The sequence below is a fragment of the Furipterus horrens genome, unplaced genomic scaffold (assembly GCF_987537825.1).
Source record: "Furipterus horrens unplaced genomic scaffold, mFurHor1.1.pri manual_scaffold_17, whole genome shotgun sequence".
In the NCBI taxonomy this organism is placed as follows: Eukaryota; Metazoa; Chordata; class Mammalia; order Chiroptera; family Furipteridae; genus Furipterus; species Furipterus horrens.
Window position 1 is genome coordinate 83,105,804 of NW_028327187.1, and position 17,282 is coordinate 83,123,085.

Here is a 17,282-nt window from a genome sequence, read left to right on the forward strand (position 1 = left end):
AACGCAGGGGCGGCTTCTAGGTGTTGCCGCTGCCGCTGCCGCTGCTGCCACAGCCACCACCACCGTCACCGCCGCCACCGCCGCCTTGGAACCCGGGCCTGGGGGGCGGTGGGGCCGCGCATGGAGCCCCCGCCCCCCGGAGCTGCCAACACTGCCACTGCCCTACGCACAGGTGAGCTGGGGCCTGGAGGGTGGAGGGCCTGGTCCGTGACCCTACATATCCTTCCCGCCCCCGCGCGAAGGATGTGGCTTGGCCCGTGGCCTGCTGGTGTTCGACTCCCCACTGCCACCACCACGGCTTGTGGACCTGCCTGTGGCATCGTCCCTTCCCTTAGCCTCTGGTAATGGATCTGACCTTGGCCTAATCCTCCTTCGTGTTTAATAGTGGATCAGTCTGCGTGCTTATATTTCTTCCCACCTCACTTTACAGTGGACTCATCCATGGCGTCCCCCCCCCCCCAATCCCTACTTATAGGGGACCCGTCTTTGGCACTCTCCAACTCTTTGACAGTAGGTCCGTCTGAGTGTATTCTGTCCTCAACTTTCAGGGACCCCGTCTGTGGCCTTGTTTGCTCCACCTCTCCTGTTTCTTGTAGTGAATCAGTCCCTGGCGTTGTACCCCCTCCACTGCTCTTTAACAGTAAATTAATCTGTGAATCTGTATTCCTATCCTCCTGCAATCCCCCAGTGCATCAGTCCATGTCTTTTATCACACACACGTGAGTGCACACACCACAAATCGGTCTCTATTATATACTTATATACACATCCCCCTAGTTATCAGTCATTGCCCTATCCTCCCGCTTTTGTAGACTGTTACTCCTCCAGACTTTGGGCTTCTCCCTTCATTTTAATACTGGGTTAGTTTAGTGCTTTTAGCACTTCATATCTCCCCATAATCAGTAGCCCAGTACATGGCCTTGTCCCCCTCTCCTTTTAATCAGTCCCTATGTGATGACTTATCTGCCTCTTTCACTATTATACAGCACTTGGTATACTTTTCTGCACCCCTTGCCCAGTAAATAAGATAAGCCTTTACACCACTACAACCCCACCTTTGCAGTGGATTGTTCATTAGCCTTTCTGCTACCCGTGTGCTTGCATTCACACCCACTCCCCTTTCTTGAGTCCAGTGCTTTGTAATCCCTCCTCCAGGTCAGCCTATGCACTTTTATTCCCTGCCCCCCTTCCTTTCCTTGTGATGGCTCGGTCATAGCCTTCTCCGACCACCTCCCTCCTTCTTAATAGTGGATCAGCTTTTGTGCTTGTTGAACCCACTTTTTTACCCTAAAACATACCCACTCATGCACACTGTTAACCATTAAGACATTCTTCCTCACTACAGTAAATGAATATATTAGTGACAATGCTAGTAGCAGATAACATTTATTGAACAGCTACTAACATTAATTTGAGTTCCAGGCAAAGTGCTTTATATTAGTGAGCTCATTTAATCCTCACTGTAACCCTACTAGACAGGTACTGAGGAAACTTCAGCACAGGGAGGCTAAATACCTTACTCAAAGGTGACCCAGTAAGTACCAGGTTAGGGTGACCCTGAGAACACAGGATAATTTTTGAGACTCCCCTTTCTCACATCATCCTATCCCATATGAGGCCCCACCCCTTAAAAACCAAATTAGTTCCATCTCCAGGCTTTTTGCTGTTCCCTCCATCTGCAGAGCTGTCTCCATTGCACACCTTGTCTCGGCAGCTCTCGAACCCCAATCCTAGAAGATGTGTGACCTTAGTGATTTAACCACTTTCTCTCTGCACCTGTTTCCTCATTTATAAAATGGAATCAGAACTAAAATCCTATCCAGTGTAAATAAAGGATACCTGAGAGTTAATAATGAAACAGGTAACCTCTCTGGCCCTACCTCCTACACTCTCAACTCTGTTCCAGCCACACTCACCTCCTCACTTGGCCTCAAACACACCAGGGGTCCAGCCTCAAGGCCATTTTTTCTGCCCAGAACACTTCACCCTGGATCTCTGCATGGTTCCTTTTGGGGCTTTGTTAAAATGTCACCTCATCCCTGACCATCTGAACTTCCACACCTAACAAGACTCAGACCCCTTCTCTGCTTTATTTCTCCCTCTGCCCTTTATTACTATCAATCACACTGTATAGTTTACCAATTTATTCTGTTCTCTTCCCCCATTAGAAGTCCCATGAGGACTTACAGTTTTTGTCTGCTTAGTCACTGCTGGGTTTCCAGCACCTAAAAATATACCTAGTATATAGTAGGTACTTAATACAAATTTATTGCATAAATGAATGGGAAAAATAATTTCAGACAAATCAGGGGGGGCAGATGGGGATGAAGAGGGCATATCGGAGCTAATTACAAGGCTAGTTAGTTGGGACTGTTAAGTCAACAAACAGTTACTGAACACCTACTAAATACCAGGCACTCTTCTAGGTGCTGGGGATGTGGGAGGGAACAAAACAGGCAGAAATTCCTGCCCTTGTGGGCATACATTTGTTGAAAGTGGAGGAGACAGACTACATAAATAAAAGAAATAAAATTAGTATGTTAGACAAGTGCCAAGGAAGAAAAGTGAAGTAGGGAAGGCAGGAATAGAGTATTGGGGTGGTTGAAATCTTAGGCACAGGGCAGGGCTCACTCAGAAGATGACTCTTGTCTTAAGACCTGAAGGAACTCAGGGAGGGAACCATAATGTCTAATGGAAGAGTACTCTGGGCAGAAGGAACAACTGATGCAAAGGCCCTGAGGTGAGATTGTGCCTGGCATGTTCAAGGCACACAAAAGAGGACATTGTAGCTGAAGCAGATTAGAGGGAGGGATAGCAGGCAAGATCTGAGACATAATGGGAGCCAGGTGGGATAGATCATGGTGATACAGAAGGCTGGGGGAAGGGAGAAAATGACACACTATGGAATAGCTAACATTTATTGTCTACCATGTGCTAGAGATACTTTTCTAAGTCCTTTGCGTATATTGACATTGAATCCTTACAAAAGCTTTTTGAGAGTAGGTGTATTTTGAAAGTAATTTACTTTGAAAATGTAATATCCCCATTTTAAAGATGCAGAAACAGACTCAGAGGTTGAGTAACTTGCTCAAGGTCACACAAGTAGAAAAGGGCAGAGAAGTAGGAGGCTGAAGACCCAGAGAGAAGAACAGTTTTACTAAGGGCAGACAGGTTATTTGGTGCATGGGATCATAAGAGGAAGAATTAATTCTTCCTGGGAGATACCAGAACTTGATTGTGTGATAAAGGGTTCATCAAATACTGGAAGGGAGAAGGGCACTCCTGGCAGAGAGAACAGTACATACATATCCTCAGATGGGAGCTGGATGAACTCACAGTGTGCTCGTGCCCACATTGGAGCTTTTGTACATGCTGTTGCCTCTGCCCAAGGCACCCTTCCCACAGATGTCAGCATGGCTTACCACCTCCCCTTCTTCAGGTGTCTGCTCAAAAGTCACTTCCTCAGGAAAGCCCTTCATAGAGAGCTGCTGTTGTAAGGTGGCTAGGATCACTGACTGGGTTTGAACCCTGGCTCTGCCAACATCCAGCTATGTGGCCTTGGTCAAGTTGCTGAACTTCACTGTGCTTCCATTCCCTCATTCGGAAAATGGGAGGGTAATAAAATGCCCACCCACTCCATAGTGTTATTTTGAGGATTAAATGAGTAAAATGGTTACAGCACTTAATAAGGACTGTATGACTGGTTCCTATTTTTTTAAATTAATGTTATTATACATAGCATGCAGATAAGAGTCTAATAGGCCTCTGAGATTGACCATCTCCAAAACTGACCTCCTCATCTCCTTGTAAAACCTCTCTCCTGCAGTGCTCCCATCTTAGTTGATCCAAGCTCCATCCTTCCAGGTGATCAGGCCACAAACATAGAATCACCCTTGGTTCCTCTCTCACCCCCGTTTTATATGTCAGCAAATCTCGCTGCTGCCACCACCACCCCTCACTTGGACCATTGCAGTAGCCTCTTCAGCCACTAGTTGGTTCTCTGCACAAGAACCAGAGGGATCCTGTTAAATCCAAGTCACAGCCTGCCACCCCTTTGTTCACAACCCTCTCATGGCTCCTGTTTCAGAGTCAAAGTCCTTGCAGGGCCTGAAAAAGGCTCACTCAGTCAGGCCCCCATTGCCCCTCTGTTCTCATGTCCTGTTACTGTCCCCTCTCTCCCTCCTGTCCAGCCATGCCAGACTCCTTTCTCTTCCTGCAGCCTCCCCGGCATCTTCCAGCCACAGGACTTTTCACCCTGGCTGTTTCCTCTACCTGAATCACTCCTCCCTGGGTCACCACAAACCTGACTCCTTCCCCTTTTTTAGGTCTTTGCTAAAATGTCACCTCCTCAGTGACTACCCTTCCCTGTCAATCTTTAAAAAAAAAAATAAAAACTTTTCCTATTTCATTTTTCCCTATAGCTCTATTATCATCTGACATTCTTTACTTGTTTCTTGTCTGCTTCCCCACTAAAATGTCACTTGCACTGGAGCACCTGGCCCACAGTAGGCACTCAATAAATGCTTGCTAAATAAATGAGATGAAGAAAGGTAAACACATTAGAATAAGACAAATTACTAGAACTCCTGTAAGGGGTAAAGTGACAAAACATAAAACCCTGTGTGCTATTGAGGCTTGAAACAAACTCAGATTTTACCTGAATTGATAGGTTCTGTTGCCACTGAAGGAGGAACCGCTACAATTGCCTGTCTTTGCCACCAGGAGTCACACTAAACTCTTTGTGCATCTGAAACAAGCAGGCATTGGAAATAAACACAGTGATGGCTCCAATGCCAGAACTCTTTAATCTGGACACTTCATGGCTTTGTGGCTTGTGTAATTGCCCAAAATTGTGTCTGCCGAATGAACTTTGAAACAGCTCAGACATAAGAGGATCGTACTGTATATTTAATTACAGATTGAAGAATCAAGCTATAAGTAATAGAGAGGTTCTTTGAAACCTGATTTGGAAGGTCTTATTCTTATCCCAATAATCCCAGCCAGTGAACAGTTGATTGATGAAAGCTCATTCTGTAAGGACTAGGAAACTCAGCAAAGAGAGCAGTTACTGGGGGGACAGGGAAGGTCCTGTTCTCTGCAGTATGGCTAAGGGAGCAGTCAGTGTGGAGCAGTTAGTGTGAAGGGCAATTTAGTCTAAGGGTTTGAAAGCTCAGACAACTTGAACCTGACTGCCTGGGTCCAAATCCTGGCTCTGCCACCTAGAGCTGGGTGGCCTGTAGGCATCATTTAGACATTTTGTGCCTTGGCTTCCCCCTCTATAAATTAGCAGTGGTAAAAGTACCTTCTTCCCAGAGTTGTGACAAGGGAGAAATGAGTCAATACCTATAAAAATAATAGTATAGGTCTATATGCCCTTATCTAAAACCCTTGGGGCCAGATGTTTCATAATTTCAAAATCTTCAGATTTTAGAAAGGTAATGAGGTGCACATACAAGATATTACATAACACCCTTAGTGGGCTCCAAAATAGCCACATTCAGATTTCTGCAGCAAAATGTATGAATAGCCACACTAAGTAAGGATCAATAAAGACCACAAAGGGCCCTATTCTGTTTCAGATCAGGTTTTTCTGCCAAAACAGTTACAAAGAAGCCTTCTGTTCTTAGAGCTTTTTGGAATAGTGGATAAGGGATTATGAGCAAATCAGAAACTAATATTTGTTTAGAGTTTATCATACCTGAGGCATATTATATTTATCCTGTGCAATAACCCTAGGAATAGGTGATATTATTATTATCCCTATTTTACAGATAGGGAAGTTGAGGCACAAAGAGTTTAAAGAACATGCCCAGGGATCACACCGCTAACAAGTTGCAGAACCAGGCAGGATTCCAACCCTGGCAGTCCGGTTGTAGAGCCTGCGTAATTGTCCAGTAGGCCATATTGCCTGATAGGAACAATGCCTGGCGTGTATGGTAATTATGGCTGTTATCAAGGAGAATGTACAGAGACAGTATCGGGTCTAAGGGGCATGGGTAGAGGGACAGAAGAAAGCAGGCCTTCAATTCCAGAAAGGCTTCATAAAGGCAAGACCTCTGAGGCTGAGACTTGAACGATGAGGAAGACTTCTAGACAGAGGAAGGGAGCCCTTTATGGAGTAAACAGCCTTTAGGAGGAACTGGCAGATGGAACCTCCTGGAAAACTTGACGTTTGATATGGTAGAAAATGCAAATGAAAATGTTTAGGCGAAAGGCATTATACTAGTTTTCTATTACTGCTGTAACAACTTATCATAAATTTAGCTGCTTAAAACAACAAGTTTATTATGTAAGTCAGAGGCCCAGCACAGGTCTCACCAGGCCAAATCCAGGTGTCAGCAGGGCTGCATTACTTTCTGGAGGCTCCAGGGGAGGATCTGTTTCCTGCTTATTCAGGTTGTTGACAGAATTCAGTTCCCTGAGGTTGTAGGATTGGGGTTGTCAGAACAGTCCTGGCTGTCAGCCAAGTACTATTCCCAGGTTTAACCCTTTGAGTGCCAATGTTGCTGTGAGCTACGCTGACAGATTTTCCCAAAAGTGCCAGCGTCACTCCCAGCGACTCTTTTCAATGGCTATAAATGTAAATAACCATGGAATAATTCATATTTTATGTTTTGTTCTCTTTTTTTGTACCTCAGGTTATATATTGGTATAACTTTTTCTCATGTTGATCCAAATTTTGAATTACACATGCCACTACATTCCTGAACTCAGAACCCATTCATCTTCAAAACCAACAGTGGCAGGTTGAGTCCCTCTTGTGCTTTGAATCTCTCCTGCCTCTTCTGTCATTGCATCTCTCTGAGCTGCCTTTCTTCTTCTGCTTTTATTAAAAGACTTTACGTGATTAGATTGAGCTCACCCAAATAATCCAGAATAACCTCCCTATTTTAAGGTCTGTAACCTTAAATTCATCTACAGAGTTCCTTTTGACATGGAACATAACATTCTCACAAGCTCCAGAGATTAAGATATGGACATCTTTGGAGGGACATTACTCTGTCTACTACAGTCTGCCCTCTGGCCTCCAAAGATTCGTATTTGTCGCAAGTGCAAAATGTATTCATACTCTCCTAATGTCCTCAAAAGTCTTATCCCATTACAGGGGTCATCCAAAGCCAGGCTGAGGAGCTTAAAATTTAATCTGAGGTTGTTTAGGGAATGATGATGGGCTTTGGAGACAGGTGGAAGCAAGATGGCAAAAAAAGAATCCTCCTCCTGCTGACCTTGGCCCTATCCTGTGTCCACAGCCTCCTGGCTCTGAGCCATCTGCTCTCCAGGTACCCCTGGGATGGCGTGAACACTACCCCAGCGATGGACCCCTCTGTGACGCTGTGGCAGTTTCTGCTGCAGCTGCTGAGAGAACAAGGCAATGGCCACATCATCTCCTGGACCTCACGGGATGGTGGTGAGTTTAAGCTGGTGGATGCCGAGGAGGTGGCCCGGCTGTGGGGACTGCGCAAGAACAAGACCAACATGAATTATGACAAGCTCAGCCGGGCCTTGCGGTACTACTATGATAAGGTAAGAATAGGGCTAGGAACCCCAAAATTTATATCAGTTATTTCATTTTCTTAATCACTATAGCTATAACTTTGAAACCAATATTAAACTTGACCATTTCTTACTCTATCCTCTGGTACTCTCAGACCAATGTTGGGCTCACCCAAACATTTTATCTCAGTTATTTTCTTGTCTTACTGCTTTGGTTGAAACATTAAAGGTCATGCTGTCCCACCGTGCCCTGCACAACATTTCATTTTCTTACCTTATTCTTACAGCCAAAACTTTTGAAAGCACTATTAATAATGACTTTTTCTTATCCTGTGCTTTGGAACCCCTGGACCAGTCCTAGACTCCCCCAGTTTTTCCATAATCTGCTGTTATCTAGAATAAGAAATCTAAAAGATTCTTATTCCTAGAATCAAAACCCCCATGACAGTATCATACTAACTTTTCCTTATCTCATCATCTGAGACCCTTAACATTTTCATCAATTATTTTCTTTCCTTATTCCTTTAGCTGAAAGCTCCCAAACAACATATATAGTGCCAGGTCCACACCCCATCCTCTTGTGTTCCCAGAGCAACACTGGCCCACTTCAATATTTATATCAGTTCTTTTATTTTAGCATCTTATTCCTATAGCTACAATTTGAAATTTTCCTCATCTAATCCTCTGACTCCCACACCAGTGCTGAGTTTTCCTTCTCCCCCAATATTTATACAAGTTATTTAATTTTATTTCTTTACCTGAAACTTCTAAAACAATGTTAATGAGTATCCCTTCTCATTCTTTTTCTGAGAACACAAGCCCACCCTGTGACATACCTGACCAGCATTAAGATGTCTACAGGGTACCATAGTGTCCCCTCCCAGAAGCTTCTTTTCCTCCAGAACAGCACTGGACCTATGTGTACACCCATAATCATTTATAGCATTTATGCCATTTTTCATATTTTTTCCTTTTGCTCAAACCACCCAAACAATATTAATAATGAGGCAACCTCTCTGTGCTCTGAGACCAGAACATCCCTGAGACCCTCCAAACCTATCCTGAAATATCCTAAACATGCTCTGTGACCCACCCAAGCAAGACTTGAGATTCTCCCCTAAATGTATTATCAGTATTTTAATCTTCTTGTCTAGTTGCTATCAATTATTTCATTTTCTATTTGTCTTAGCTTAAACCTACACAAAAGTATTAAGAATGTAGCTCCTCACCCTGTCCTCCCTAGCGACCTTGCCCTGTTCAACGTCTCTGTCAATAGTTTTAAATAATCCTCTGTTAGTAATTCATCACCATATTCTTCTATATTACTTTAGTCTCTTTCAACATTTGTATCAATTACTTCATGTTCCTGTCTTACTACATTAGCTAGACTCCAAAACTGTGTCCTGGCAGCCACCCCCAAGGCCTGACTCTGTTAACCCAAGACACCCCTGGTTCTTGGAGCCAGGAGGAAAGCTTGCTCCTGCACCTACTTCCCTAAAGTGGGCCTCATCTTGGAGAGGAGCCACTAGGTGTGGGGGGGGGGTTCTGAGATGGGGGTAAGGGGAATCAGACTGACGAAGATGAGAAGTGACAGAGGGAGACTTGGAGGGGGATGGGCGGGGGGGAAACATGGAGGGGAGACAGGGAATGGGGAGAAGAGCAGTAGACTAAAGGAAGAATTGTGGAGGGGAGAATTGAGAAACAGGAGAAACTGGGGGAAAATATAGAGGGGGAATCGGGATGGGGAAGAGAGGGAGAAACTGAAGGAGGGGAAGGGAGGACTGCAAAACTGAAAGATGGGTGAGATGTCAAATGGGCTGGGAAGGGGGACATGGGGAGGCAGACACAGAGGCGGGATAGTATATGTAAAAAGACAGGACAGGGGCATGAGAGAAGACACTACGAGACACACCCCTCCACAGCCCCCCATCCACACCCTCCTTCCACCCTGGCCCTTTCTTCTAAGGCCCCCTATCCTGTCTCCTCCTTTCCCAGAACATCATCCGCAAAGTGAGTGGCCAGAAGTTCGTCTACAAGTTTGTGTCCTATCCCGAGGTTGCAGGGTGCTCCACTGAGGACTGTCCGCCCCAGCCTGAGGTGTCTGTCACCTCCACTATGGCAAATGTGGCCCCCGCTGCTGTACATGCCGTCCCTGGGGATTCTGCCCCCGGGAAGCCAGGAACACCCAAGGGTGCAGGAATGGCAGGCCCAGGTGGCTTGGCGCGAAGCAGCCGGAACGAGTACATGCGCTCAGGCCTCTATTCCACCTTCACCATCCAGTCCCTGCAGCCACAGCTACAGCTGCCCCTGCATCCGAGGTCCATCTCAGTGCTTTCCAACACAGCCCCAGCAGGAGCAGCAGTGCCCCCCTCGGGGAGCAGGAGCACCAGTCCAAGCCCCTTGGAGGCCTGCCTAGAGGCTGAGGAGGCTGGCCTGCCTCTGCAGGTAAGGGCTGGAATATTGAAATTCAGTAAGAGGAGGGATGTGCAATTTCCAAATGAGGAGGGGTAAGAGAAGGGACATAAACATTCTATTAAAGGAGATATAGTGGAAGGAGGGACGCAGGTGCCCTTGGAGAAAGGGTTGGGGAGATGAGCTATGCTAGTACTGAGAAGGAAGCTAGATTAAGTGCACAATTAGTACTGCACCCAACTTGTATTAGGTTCCCTGAATGTACATATTTGCTTAATGCACTGTTCCTTTCATTCCATTCCTGTAATCAACTGCAGGGCTTTTTAACCCACAGGTTGCTGGGATGGGCCCGAGAATTTGCATTTTTAACCAACCTTTAGATGTGGCAGATGCTGCTAGTTCTTAAAGAAATTTTTTTAGAACTGCTTTCAAGGCTTGGGGCAATATCCCCAGGAGTCCAGGCCTGCCCTGCCCCGCCCCTCTAGGGGGCACCTCTGCCCCCTGATAGGAGAAGCTGCCCCAGAAGTAGCCCTACGTCCTTGGCAAAGTCCCCGTCATGTTCTCTATGTGCAGTTAATGCCCCCAGTACAAAGTCCCATTTTCCGAGGGAAGTCGTTGCTTCGCTACCCCAGCAGTCCATACATACTTCCTCCTCTCCCAGGTCATTCTGACCCCGCCTGAGGCCCCGAACCTTAAATCAGAAGAGCTGAATATGGAGCCCGGGTTGCCAGAAGTCAAAGTGGAAGAACCCAAGGAAGAGTTTGATGCGGCTGCCAGTGGGGAGGCGGGGTTTGTGCCGGAAGTCCCTAGGGCTGGGCGGGAAGTCCCTCCTGCAGTTGTTATGGAGACTGCAGCCCCTGTGGGCGGCCTTGGGGCTTCCACATCTTCCAGCACAGAGATCGTCCAACCTCAGAAGGGCCGGAAACCCCGGGACCTGGAGCTTCCACTCAGCCCTAGCCTGCTAGGTGGGCCAGGACCCGAACGGACTCCGGGTTCGGGAACTGGCTCCAGTCTGCAGGCACCTGGGCTGGCGCTAACGCCATCCCTGCTACCTACGCACACATTGGTGAGTGCCTGAAGAGCGGCGGGGCTGGCTCCCTGGACGAATGAGATTGGCATTAGACTGACCCCAAGGGCCAATGTGGTTATCTTACCTGAGTGAGTGGGAGGGTGCAGCCTTGAGTGCGATTGGCTGCGCTAGGCTAGGGCTGGATTCATGAAAGAAGGGCTAGAGCTCGAAGGCTCGGGAATCTTGGTGTGAATGAAGGGCAAGTCTGGGAAGTTTTGTGGGCGGGCACTGAAGGAATGAGAAGCCATGTGGGAACTGTTTCTGATTTGGGGCATGGAATGAGGAACCTCAGCGGGGCTTTTTGGTATGGGATTTGTTTAATGGGCTTTCTGTGAAGTACAAAGGTGGGATGTAAGAGTTGGAGGTTGAGCCTGAGCGATTGTGATAATGACTTGTGAGGTTTGAAATGGGCATGTGGACAGGGTCTTCTAGGTGATATTACCCAGTGAGACTGGAGTGGACTTTAAAGAGTTGGGAGGGGTTGTCAATGTATAGTTGGAGAGCTGTCATGGGCACAGCCTTAGTAGTTATGGCCTAGGTCTGAACTTTCGGGGAGTGACCTCGGAAGTCTGAGTAGAAAATCTGGTGGGGCGTCTATCAAGTTTCTTTCCTTTTCCCACACCTGCCCTCTGCTCACTTGAGCTCCGACCACCCCTTCCCCACAGACCCCGGTGCTGCTGACGCCCAGCTCGCTGCCCCCCAGCATTCACTTCTGGAGCACCCTGAGTCCCATTGCTCCCCGTAGCCCGGCCAAGCTCTCCTTCCAGGTAGGCTCCTTTCCCCCCATCTCAGAGTGGGTGAGAGAACCCAGCATGGCCCCCATCTATGACCTCTCCCTATTTCTGTCCCCAGTTTCCATCCAGTGGCAGCGCCCAGGTGCACATCCCTTCCATCAGCGTGGATGGCCTCTCAACCCCCGTGGTGCTCTCCCCAGGGCCCCAGAAGCCATGACTACCACCACCACCACCACCACCTTTTCTGGGGTTACTCATGCCCTGAACTTTTCTCCAGCCAGCTATCTTAAGAAGAAACATAGTTCAGCTGACAGACTCGGGCTATGGTCATGGTGGGGTGGGGATTCTTAGGAGGAAAGAGCTCTCAATAATTTTTCCACAGAAAAATTCTCTATTCTCTATTCTTGGTCAGTCTCCCAGTGGCCGCCCTTATGCGTCTCCTACCACAGTTGTGGGGGCGGTTTATTTATTTATTTTTTGAAGGCCGCTGGGAGGAGCCTGGCCCAACCCTTTTTGGGGGAGTGGTGAGGACATCTCCTCCAGCTCCACATTTTTTTCCCAAGATGAGACCATCGGGGTCTGGCTTGAAAAGAACCTTTCTTTATTTATTTCTCAGCCTGCCCTTGGGAAGCTGAGGGAGTCCTGTCTCCATTTTGGGGTGTGGGTAAAAGAGCTAGCATGTTGTAGTTTTTTATTCCTGGCTATCCCCAAGGGTCCAGGAAGAATGTGTGCCATTAAATGGTTTGGGAGTCTTGACCAAGTCAGACCCACACCCTTGGATTAGGAATTCTCACCACCCCTGACCCTTTTTCTCAGACAGCCTATCCTTTATCAGCCTCCTTTTTGGCCAGGGACGAATGCCCCTTTTGTTCTTCTTCCCCTGAGAAGCCATTCCTGTGTCTGCCAAACTCCTGGGGTCCTGCCTCTTACCTCCCAATGGAGGGTTTTTTGGGGGAGTGGTCCCCGTCTGGGGGACCCCTCCAGCCAGTACTCCAGGTCTCCCTGTCCCCTACCCTCTGCCATTTTGATAGTATAATCTATTTTTAAACAGGGCTTTTCAATAGGGGAGAGGGGTCTTCTCTTCCTATATCTGAGATGGGGTGGGTGGGAAGGAAAGGATTTGGGGGGGTATCTTCCTGCCCCTCCCAAGTGTTTATTTTTGATACCAAATGTGTATTTTCAGCTCCCTCCCTCCCAGCCCCCCAATTTCCTGCGGGCGGGTACAAAGGACCCTTTAAGCGTCCCTGGAGTTGGGAGGGAGGAAAAGAGGGACATAATGCCTGTCCTATCTGAATTCCAGGCTGGAGAGGGTGGGTTCAAAGGACTCCTGGGATTACCACCTGTCAGCACCTGCCCAGCCCAGGCCTGGGGACCTGGGGGTTGGTGATTTGGGGGACGGTGCTACACCTGTCTCCACTGTTCATTTTACTTCCCCCAAAGTGGATCACTTTTTTCTAAGAGTCCCAGAGAATGGGGAATTGTTCCTGTAAATATATATTTTTAAAGGTGATGTTGGAGGCTGCTAGTATTTTTTTTCCTGAAACTGTGGGGACTGAATGTGACTGGCATTACTGTGTATAAAAGGCAGTGAGGATGTGAGATTGATTGTGAGAGAGAGAGTGATATTCTGTGTCAGAAACAGTAGTAGAGACTGTAGCTTGGTAACCAGGTGTGAAAAGGAAACTGTAGAAAGTTGTGATTGTGTGTATATGTGTGTGAAGCCATGTGTGAGAGTAGAAGTTGTAACCGCAAACTTGACCTTGTGTTTCTATGAGAAATTGTTTCTGTTTCAGGAAATCACTGTATGAATGAATGGGTGATTAAAGTACTGTACAAGAAACTGGTAATTACATGTGAAGTAATACTTACGAGAAGGTAGTAGAGACTGCATACCAGTCACTGTTTCACAGGCTGATGGTGAGCAAGATGAACTGAGTGATCAAAACAAGGTGTGAGAGCCTGTGAGCTTGTCAGAGACAGTGTGTAGGTGAAAAACTTCACTGTATGTAAGCAGGTGACTCAGTGTTGGGAGATGGATTGTGTGTGAAACTGTTCATTCAAGACCATTCTATCAGCTAAAGTCATGGGAGCATATGGTGAGAAGTTGTATAAAAGAAAATGGCTATGCAGCCAGTTGGGTGCCTGAGACACAAAATACGAGAATCTGTGACTATGTGTATGAATGTTGTTCATATAAGACTAGCAAAGACTTATGAGAAACTGAGAAAAAATGGCTGGGACTGAGAGAGTATGAGAGGCTGCAATTGTGTGTATGAGTGTATACATAAAACTAGTAGCAAATTAATTGACAGTTATTACTCCAGACCAACCTACAGGTTCAGGGACTGTGAGAAGGAGAGAGAAAATGATGATGAGACTGAGTGTGTCTGAAACAGTGCAAGAGGCCACATAACCGTGAGTAAGAGACGATAAGTAATGACAAAGTCAGCATGGTGTGAAAGAAAATTGAGCAGTTGTGTGAGTGTGTGGGTCTGTGAAACATTTCATAAGAGTGTAAATCAGACTATATTTTTATGAAAAACAGACTGCAGGACACTGAGAGACCATTTGATTGGTTTGTATGAGAAACCAGCAAAGCTTATAATTGTGCTTGAGTGTACGTGATAAGCTAATTGATGAAAATGATGGTGTAAATGACTAAGATGGGCCATGAGAGACTTTGTATAAGGCTTATTGAGAGCCTAGTACTAATTGTAAATTAGTGACCTCAGATTTCAGAAACTGAGAGAAAATGATCATGACACTGTATGGGTCTGAGAAACTGATTGTGTGGGTATCTGTGAAACTCCTTGCAAGAGACTTTATTAAAGGCTATAAATCAAATACTGGTATGTCGGAAGCTGCTTGAGAAGAAATATGAGACTAGGTGAGTATCACGACGTCTGAGATACTGTGTGATTATGTAGTGTGCGCGAATTCTTATTTATAATCAGAAACTGTGGATACATGAAACGGCCTTAACTATGAAGAGGTAGGAGAGATGGTGATTTTGTGTGTGTGCAAAAGACTGCATGAGAAGCTAGTGGCGGCTGTAAATCAGTGATTATTTGTGCATGTGAGAAGATGGCGGCCTAAGTACTTGAAACACCAAAAGCTGTGACTGTGCATGTGGAAAACTGTTGCGAGTAAATATTGGTCATATGGCCCAAATGAGACAGGCTAAAGGACATGATTGTGTGTGAATTGTTAATATGAGACAGACATAGGACTGGGAATCTGTGACAGAGAAAATGACTCCTTGAGTGAGTGAGAGAATGTGAGAAGCCGTGTGATCCTGTATACATGTGAGCCTGTTCGTATGAGACCACAGTAGAGGCTGTAAATCCAGAACTGTGTGTTTAACTATGTTTAAAAAGAGAGAAAATGATTCAGACCGAGTGAGAGTACATGAGAGACCATGGTCCCAATATGCCAGGCCTATGAGAAGCTCTCTTGTTTGTCGCTGTCCTCCCCAGGCCCCTCCTCCTCAGCCCCTATGCTCCATTTCCCCTCAGTTCTCCAAAACTTGAAATGCTGGACTTCCCCGAGACTTTGCCTTGGTTCCCTTCCCTCTTTTTAGGAACTTGGGTCCAGTCCAGGCACTTGAGACACTATTCCCCCAAGCCCCGTGATGCCCACATTTTTCTCTAACCCAGACTCTTCCTCTTAGCACTTTACAGAAATCTCTCAAGTTTTGTCTATTTCATTTATTTCTGCATTCAGCATATCTTTATTGAGTCCCACAGACACAGCGATGAACACACCAGACAAAACTCCTACCTTTGTGAAGCTGGTTTTTGAGTGAGGGCAACAGACAAGAAACAGATACAGTATTCCCTCACTTATCATGGGTATTACGTTCTAGACACCACCACCCCCAACGATAGGTGAAAATCCACGAAGTAGGAACCTTACATTTATTTTAGTATTTACATATATTTTAAGGCTTTATAAACCCTTCCCACACACTTATAAACTGTTCCCGGTCCCTTATAAACCTTTGCCACTCCCTTATTAACCTTTGCCACACTTTTATAAACACTACTTCTGTTCTTAAACATATTGTACACTCTTAAACCTACGTAACTAACAACATACGTATACAGTACTGCAAAATCCCACGATATAGTGAAAATCTGCAATAAATAATTAAATATAGTATTTTTTAAAATCCCGCAATACAGAAGGCCGCGATAAGTGAACCGTGATATAGAGAGGGACTACTGTAAATACATCACACGAGGTGGCAGGGCAATAATTGCGAGACTCTCACTCTTTGTTTAAATAAGAAATCTGCAGAGTCATTCTGTTGCCCAAATATGTGGGAGAACATGAAAGTGCTGACAATCCTCTTCCACAGTGAATCCTGTGAGTACTTACACAGTTTAGGAACAAAAGAAATATCATTTATAACATTATTACCAGGGCAATGGTTGATTAGATAAAGGAGCCAACCAGAAGTACAGGTTTCTCAGATTTGTTTTCACAAGATAACACAGTGCTAAAGTCTGAAGTCTTGGAATTCTAACAAGACCTCTTTGTTCAGAGCAACCTTCTTGAGCTAGACTTATATTATCAGGAAACATAGTACATCTCAGTGTCAGCATACCTTATCGCCCATAAAACAAGATTAATATTCTTGAGAAAGTTATGTTTTAACATTAAACCTGACCAAATTCTTTTACTTGGTTTTAATTTGCAGAATGGCATTTCTCCCTCTGAATGCAGGGGACATTGCCTTCCTACCTTTCTTAGAATCCTTATTATTTTAAAAGATTCTTGTTTATAAAATGGCTCATTAAGGGTTATAAAAAGATAGCAAGTTAGTGGAGCTTAGTTTTTACCTTCATGGAAAATGGGTTGAAGAGGAATTGATTATTAATAGTAAAATAAGTACATAGAATAGTTTTTCTAGATGAGACCTACAAGGCAAAGAGTGGTCAGGGACTAGAATGATGGTCCTTTTAAGTGTGGTTCCCAGACCAGCAGCAGCATTGTCACCTAGGAGCCTCTTAAAAATGCATGTTCTTGACTACCCCACCCCCCGACCCACAGAATCAGAAACGGGGGTACATTCCAGAAATCTATGATTTAACCAACTTTCCAAATGATTCTGATGTACACTGAGGTTTGAGAGCCACTGGGCTACAGAGTGTCAGGGGTGCCATATAAGAAGGGTATCTGGAGAAGGCCTCTGTGAAGGAGGTGACATTTATTATCTGTGTGTTCTTTTGGAGTGTAAGCCACTTGAAGACCAGGATCTGGGGCTCTTATTCTCTGCTCCATCCAATGCTGAGAATAGCATCTGGCTCCCAATAAGTGCCCAATAAATGTTGGATAAATGTATTTAACATAAACACACAGCATCTGCTATATGCCAGAACCTGTGCTAAGGAGTTTTAAAAAAAACCTTAGCTCCCAATCTTTGCAACAAACCCTATGATGTAGGCTCAGGAAGGGCAGTGTCACCTACCCAAGTTACTCTCATGAAACATGACCAGTCCAGTTCCCTCCCAACCACACCCTCCACAGGCCCTAAAGTTGTCCCCAGCTGGGCTCCTGGGACAGTGACT

The 17,282-nt window shown here is 45.8% G+C and overlaps 1 protein-coding gene across 1 annotated transcript; it reads left to right on the plus strand.

Moving 5' to 3' along the window:
* Window positions 1-30: 30 nt before the first annotated feature.
* On the plus strand, window positions 31-14,553 carry ELK1 (ETS transcription factor ELK1). Its single transcript, XM_090265020.1, has 6 exons — window positions 31-172; window positions 7,251-7,524; window positions 9,490-9,939; window positions 10,568-10,972; window positions 11,641-11,742; window positions 11,828-14,553. The coding sequence occupies exons 2-6, from the start codon at window positions 7,315-7,317 to the stop codon at window positions 11,924-11,926; spliced, it is 1,266 nt and encodes a 421-aa protein (XP_090121146.1). The 5' UTR covers window positions 31-172; window positions 7,251-7,314; the 3' UTR covers window positions 11,927-14,553.
* Window positions 14,554-17,282: the final 2,729 nt, after the last annotated feature.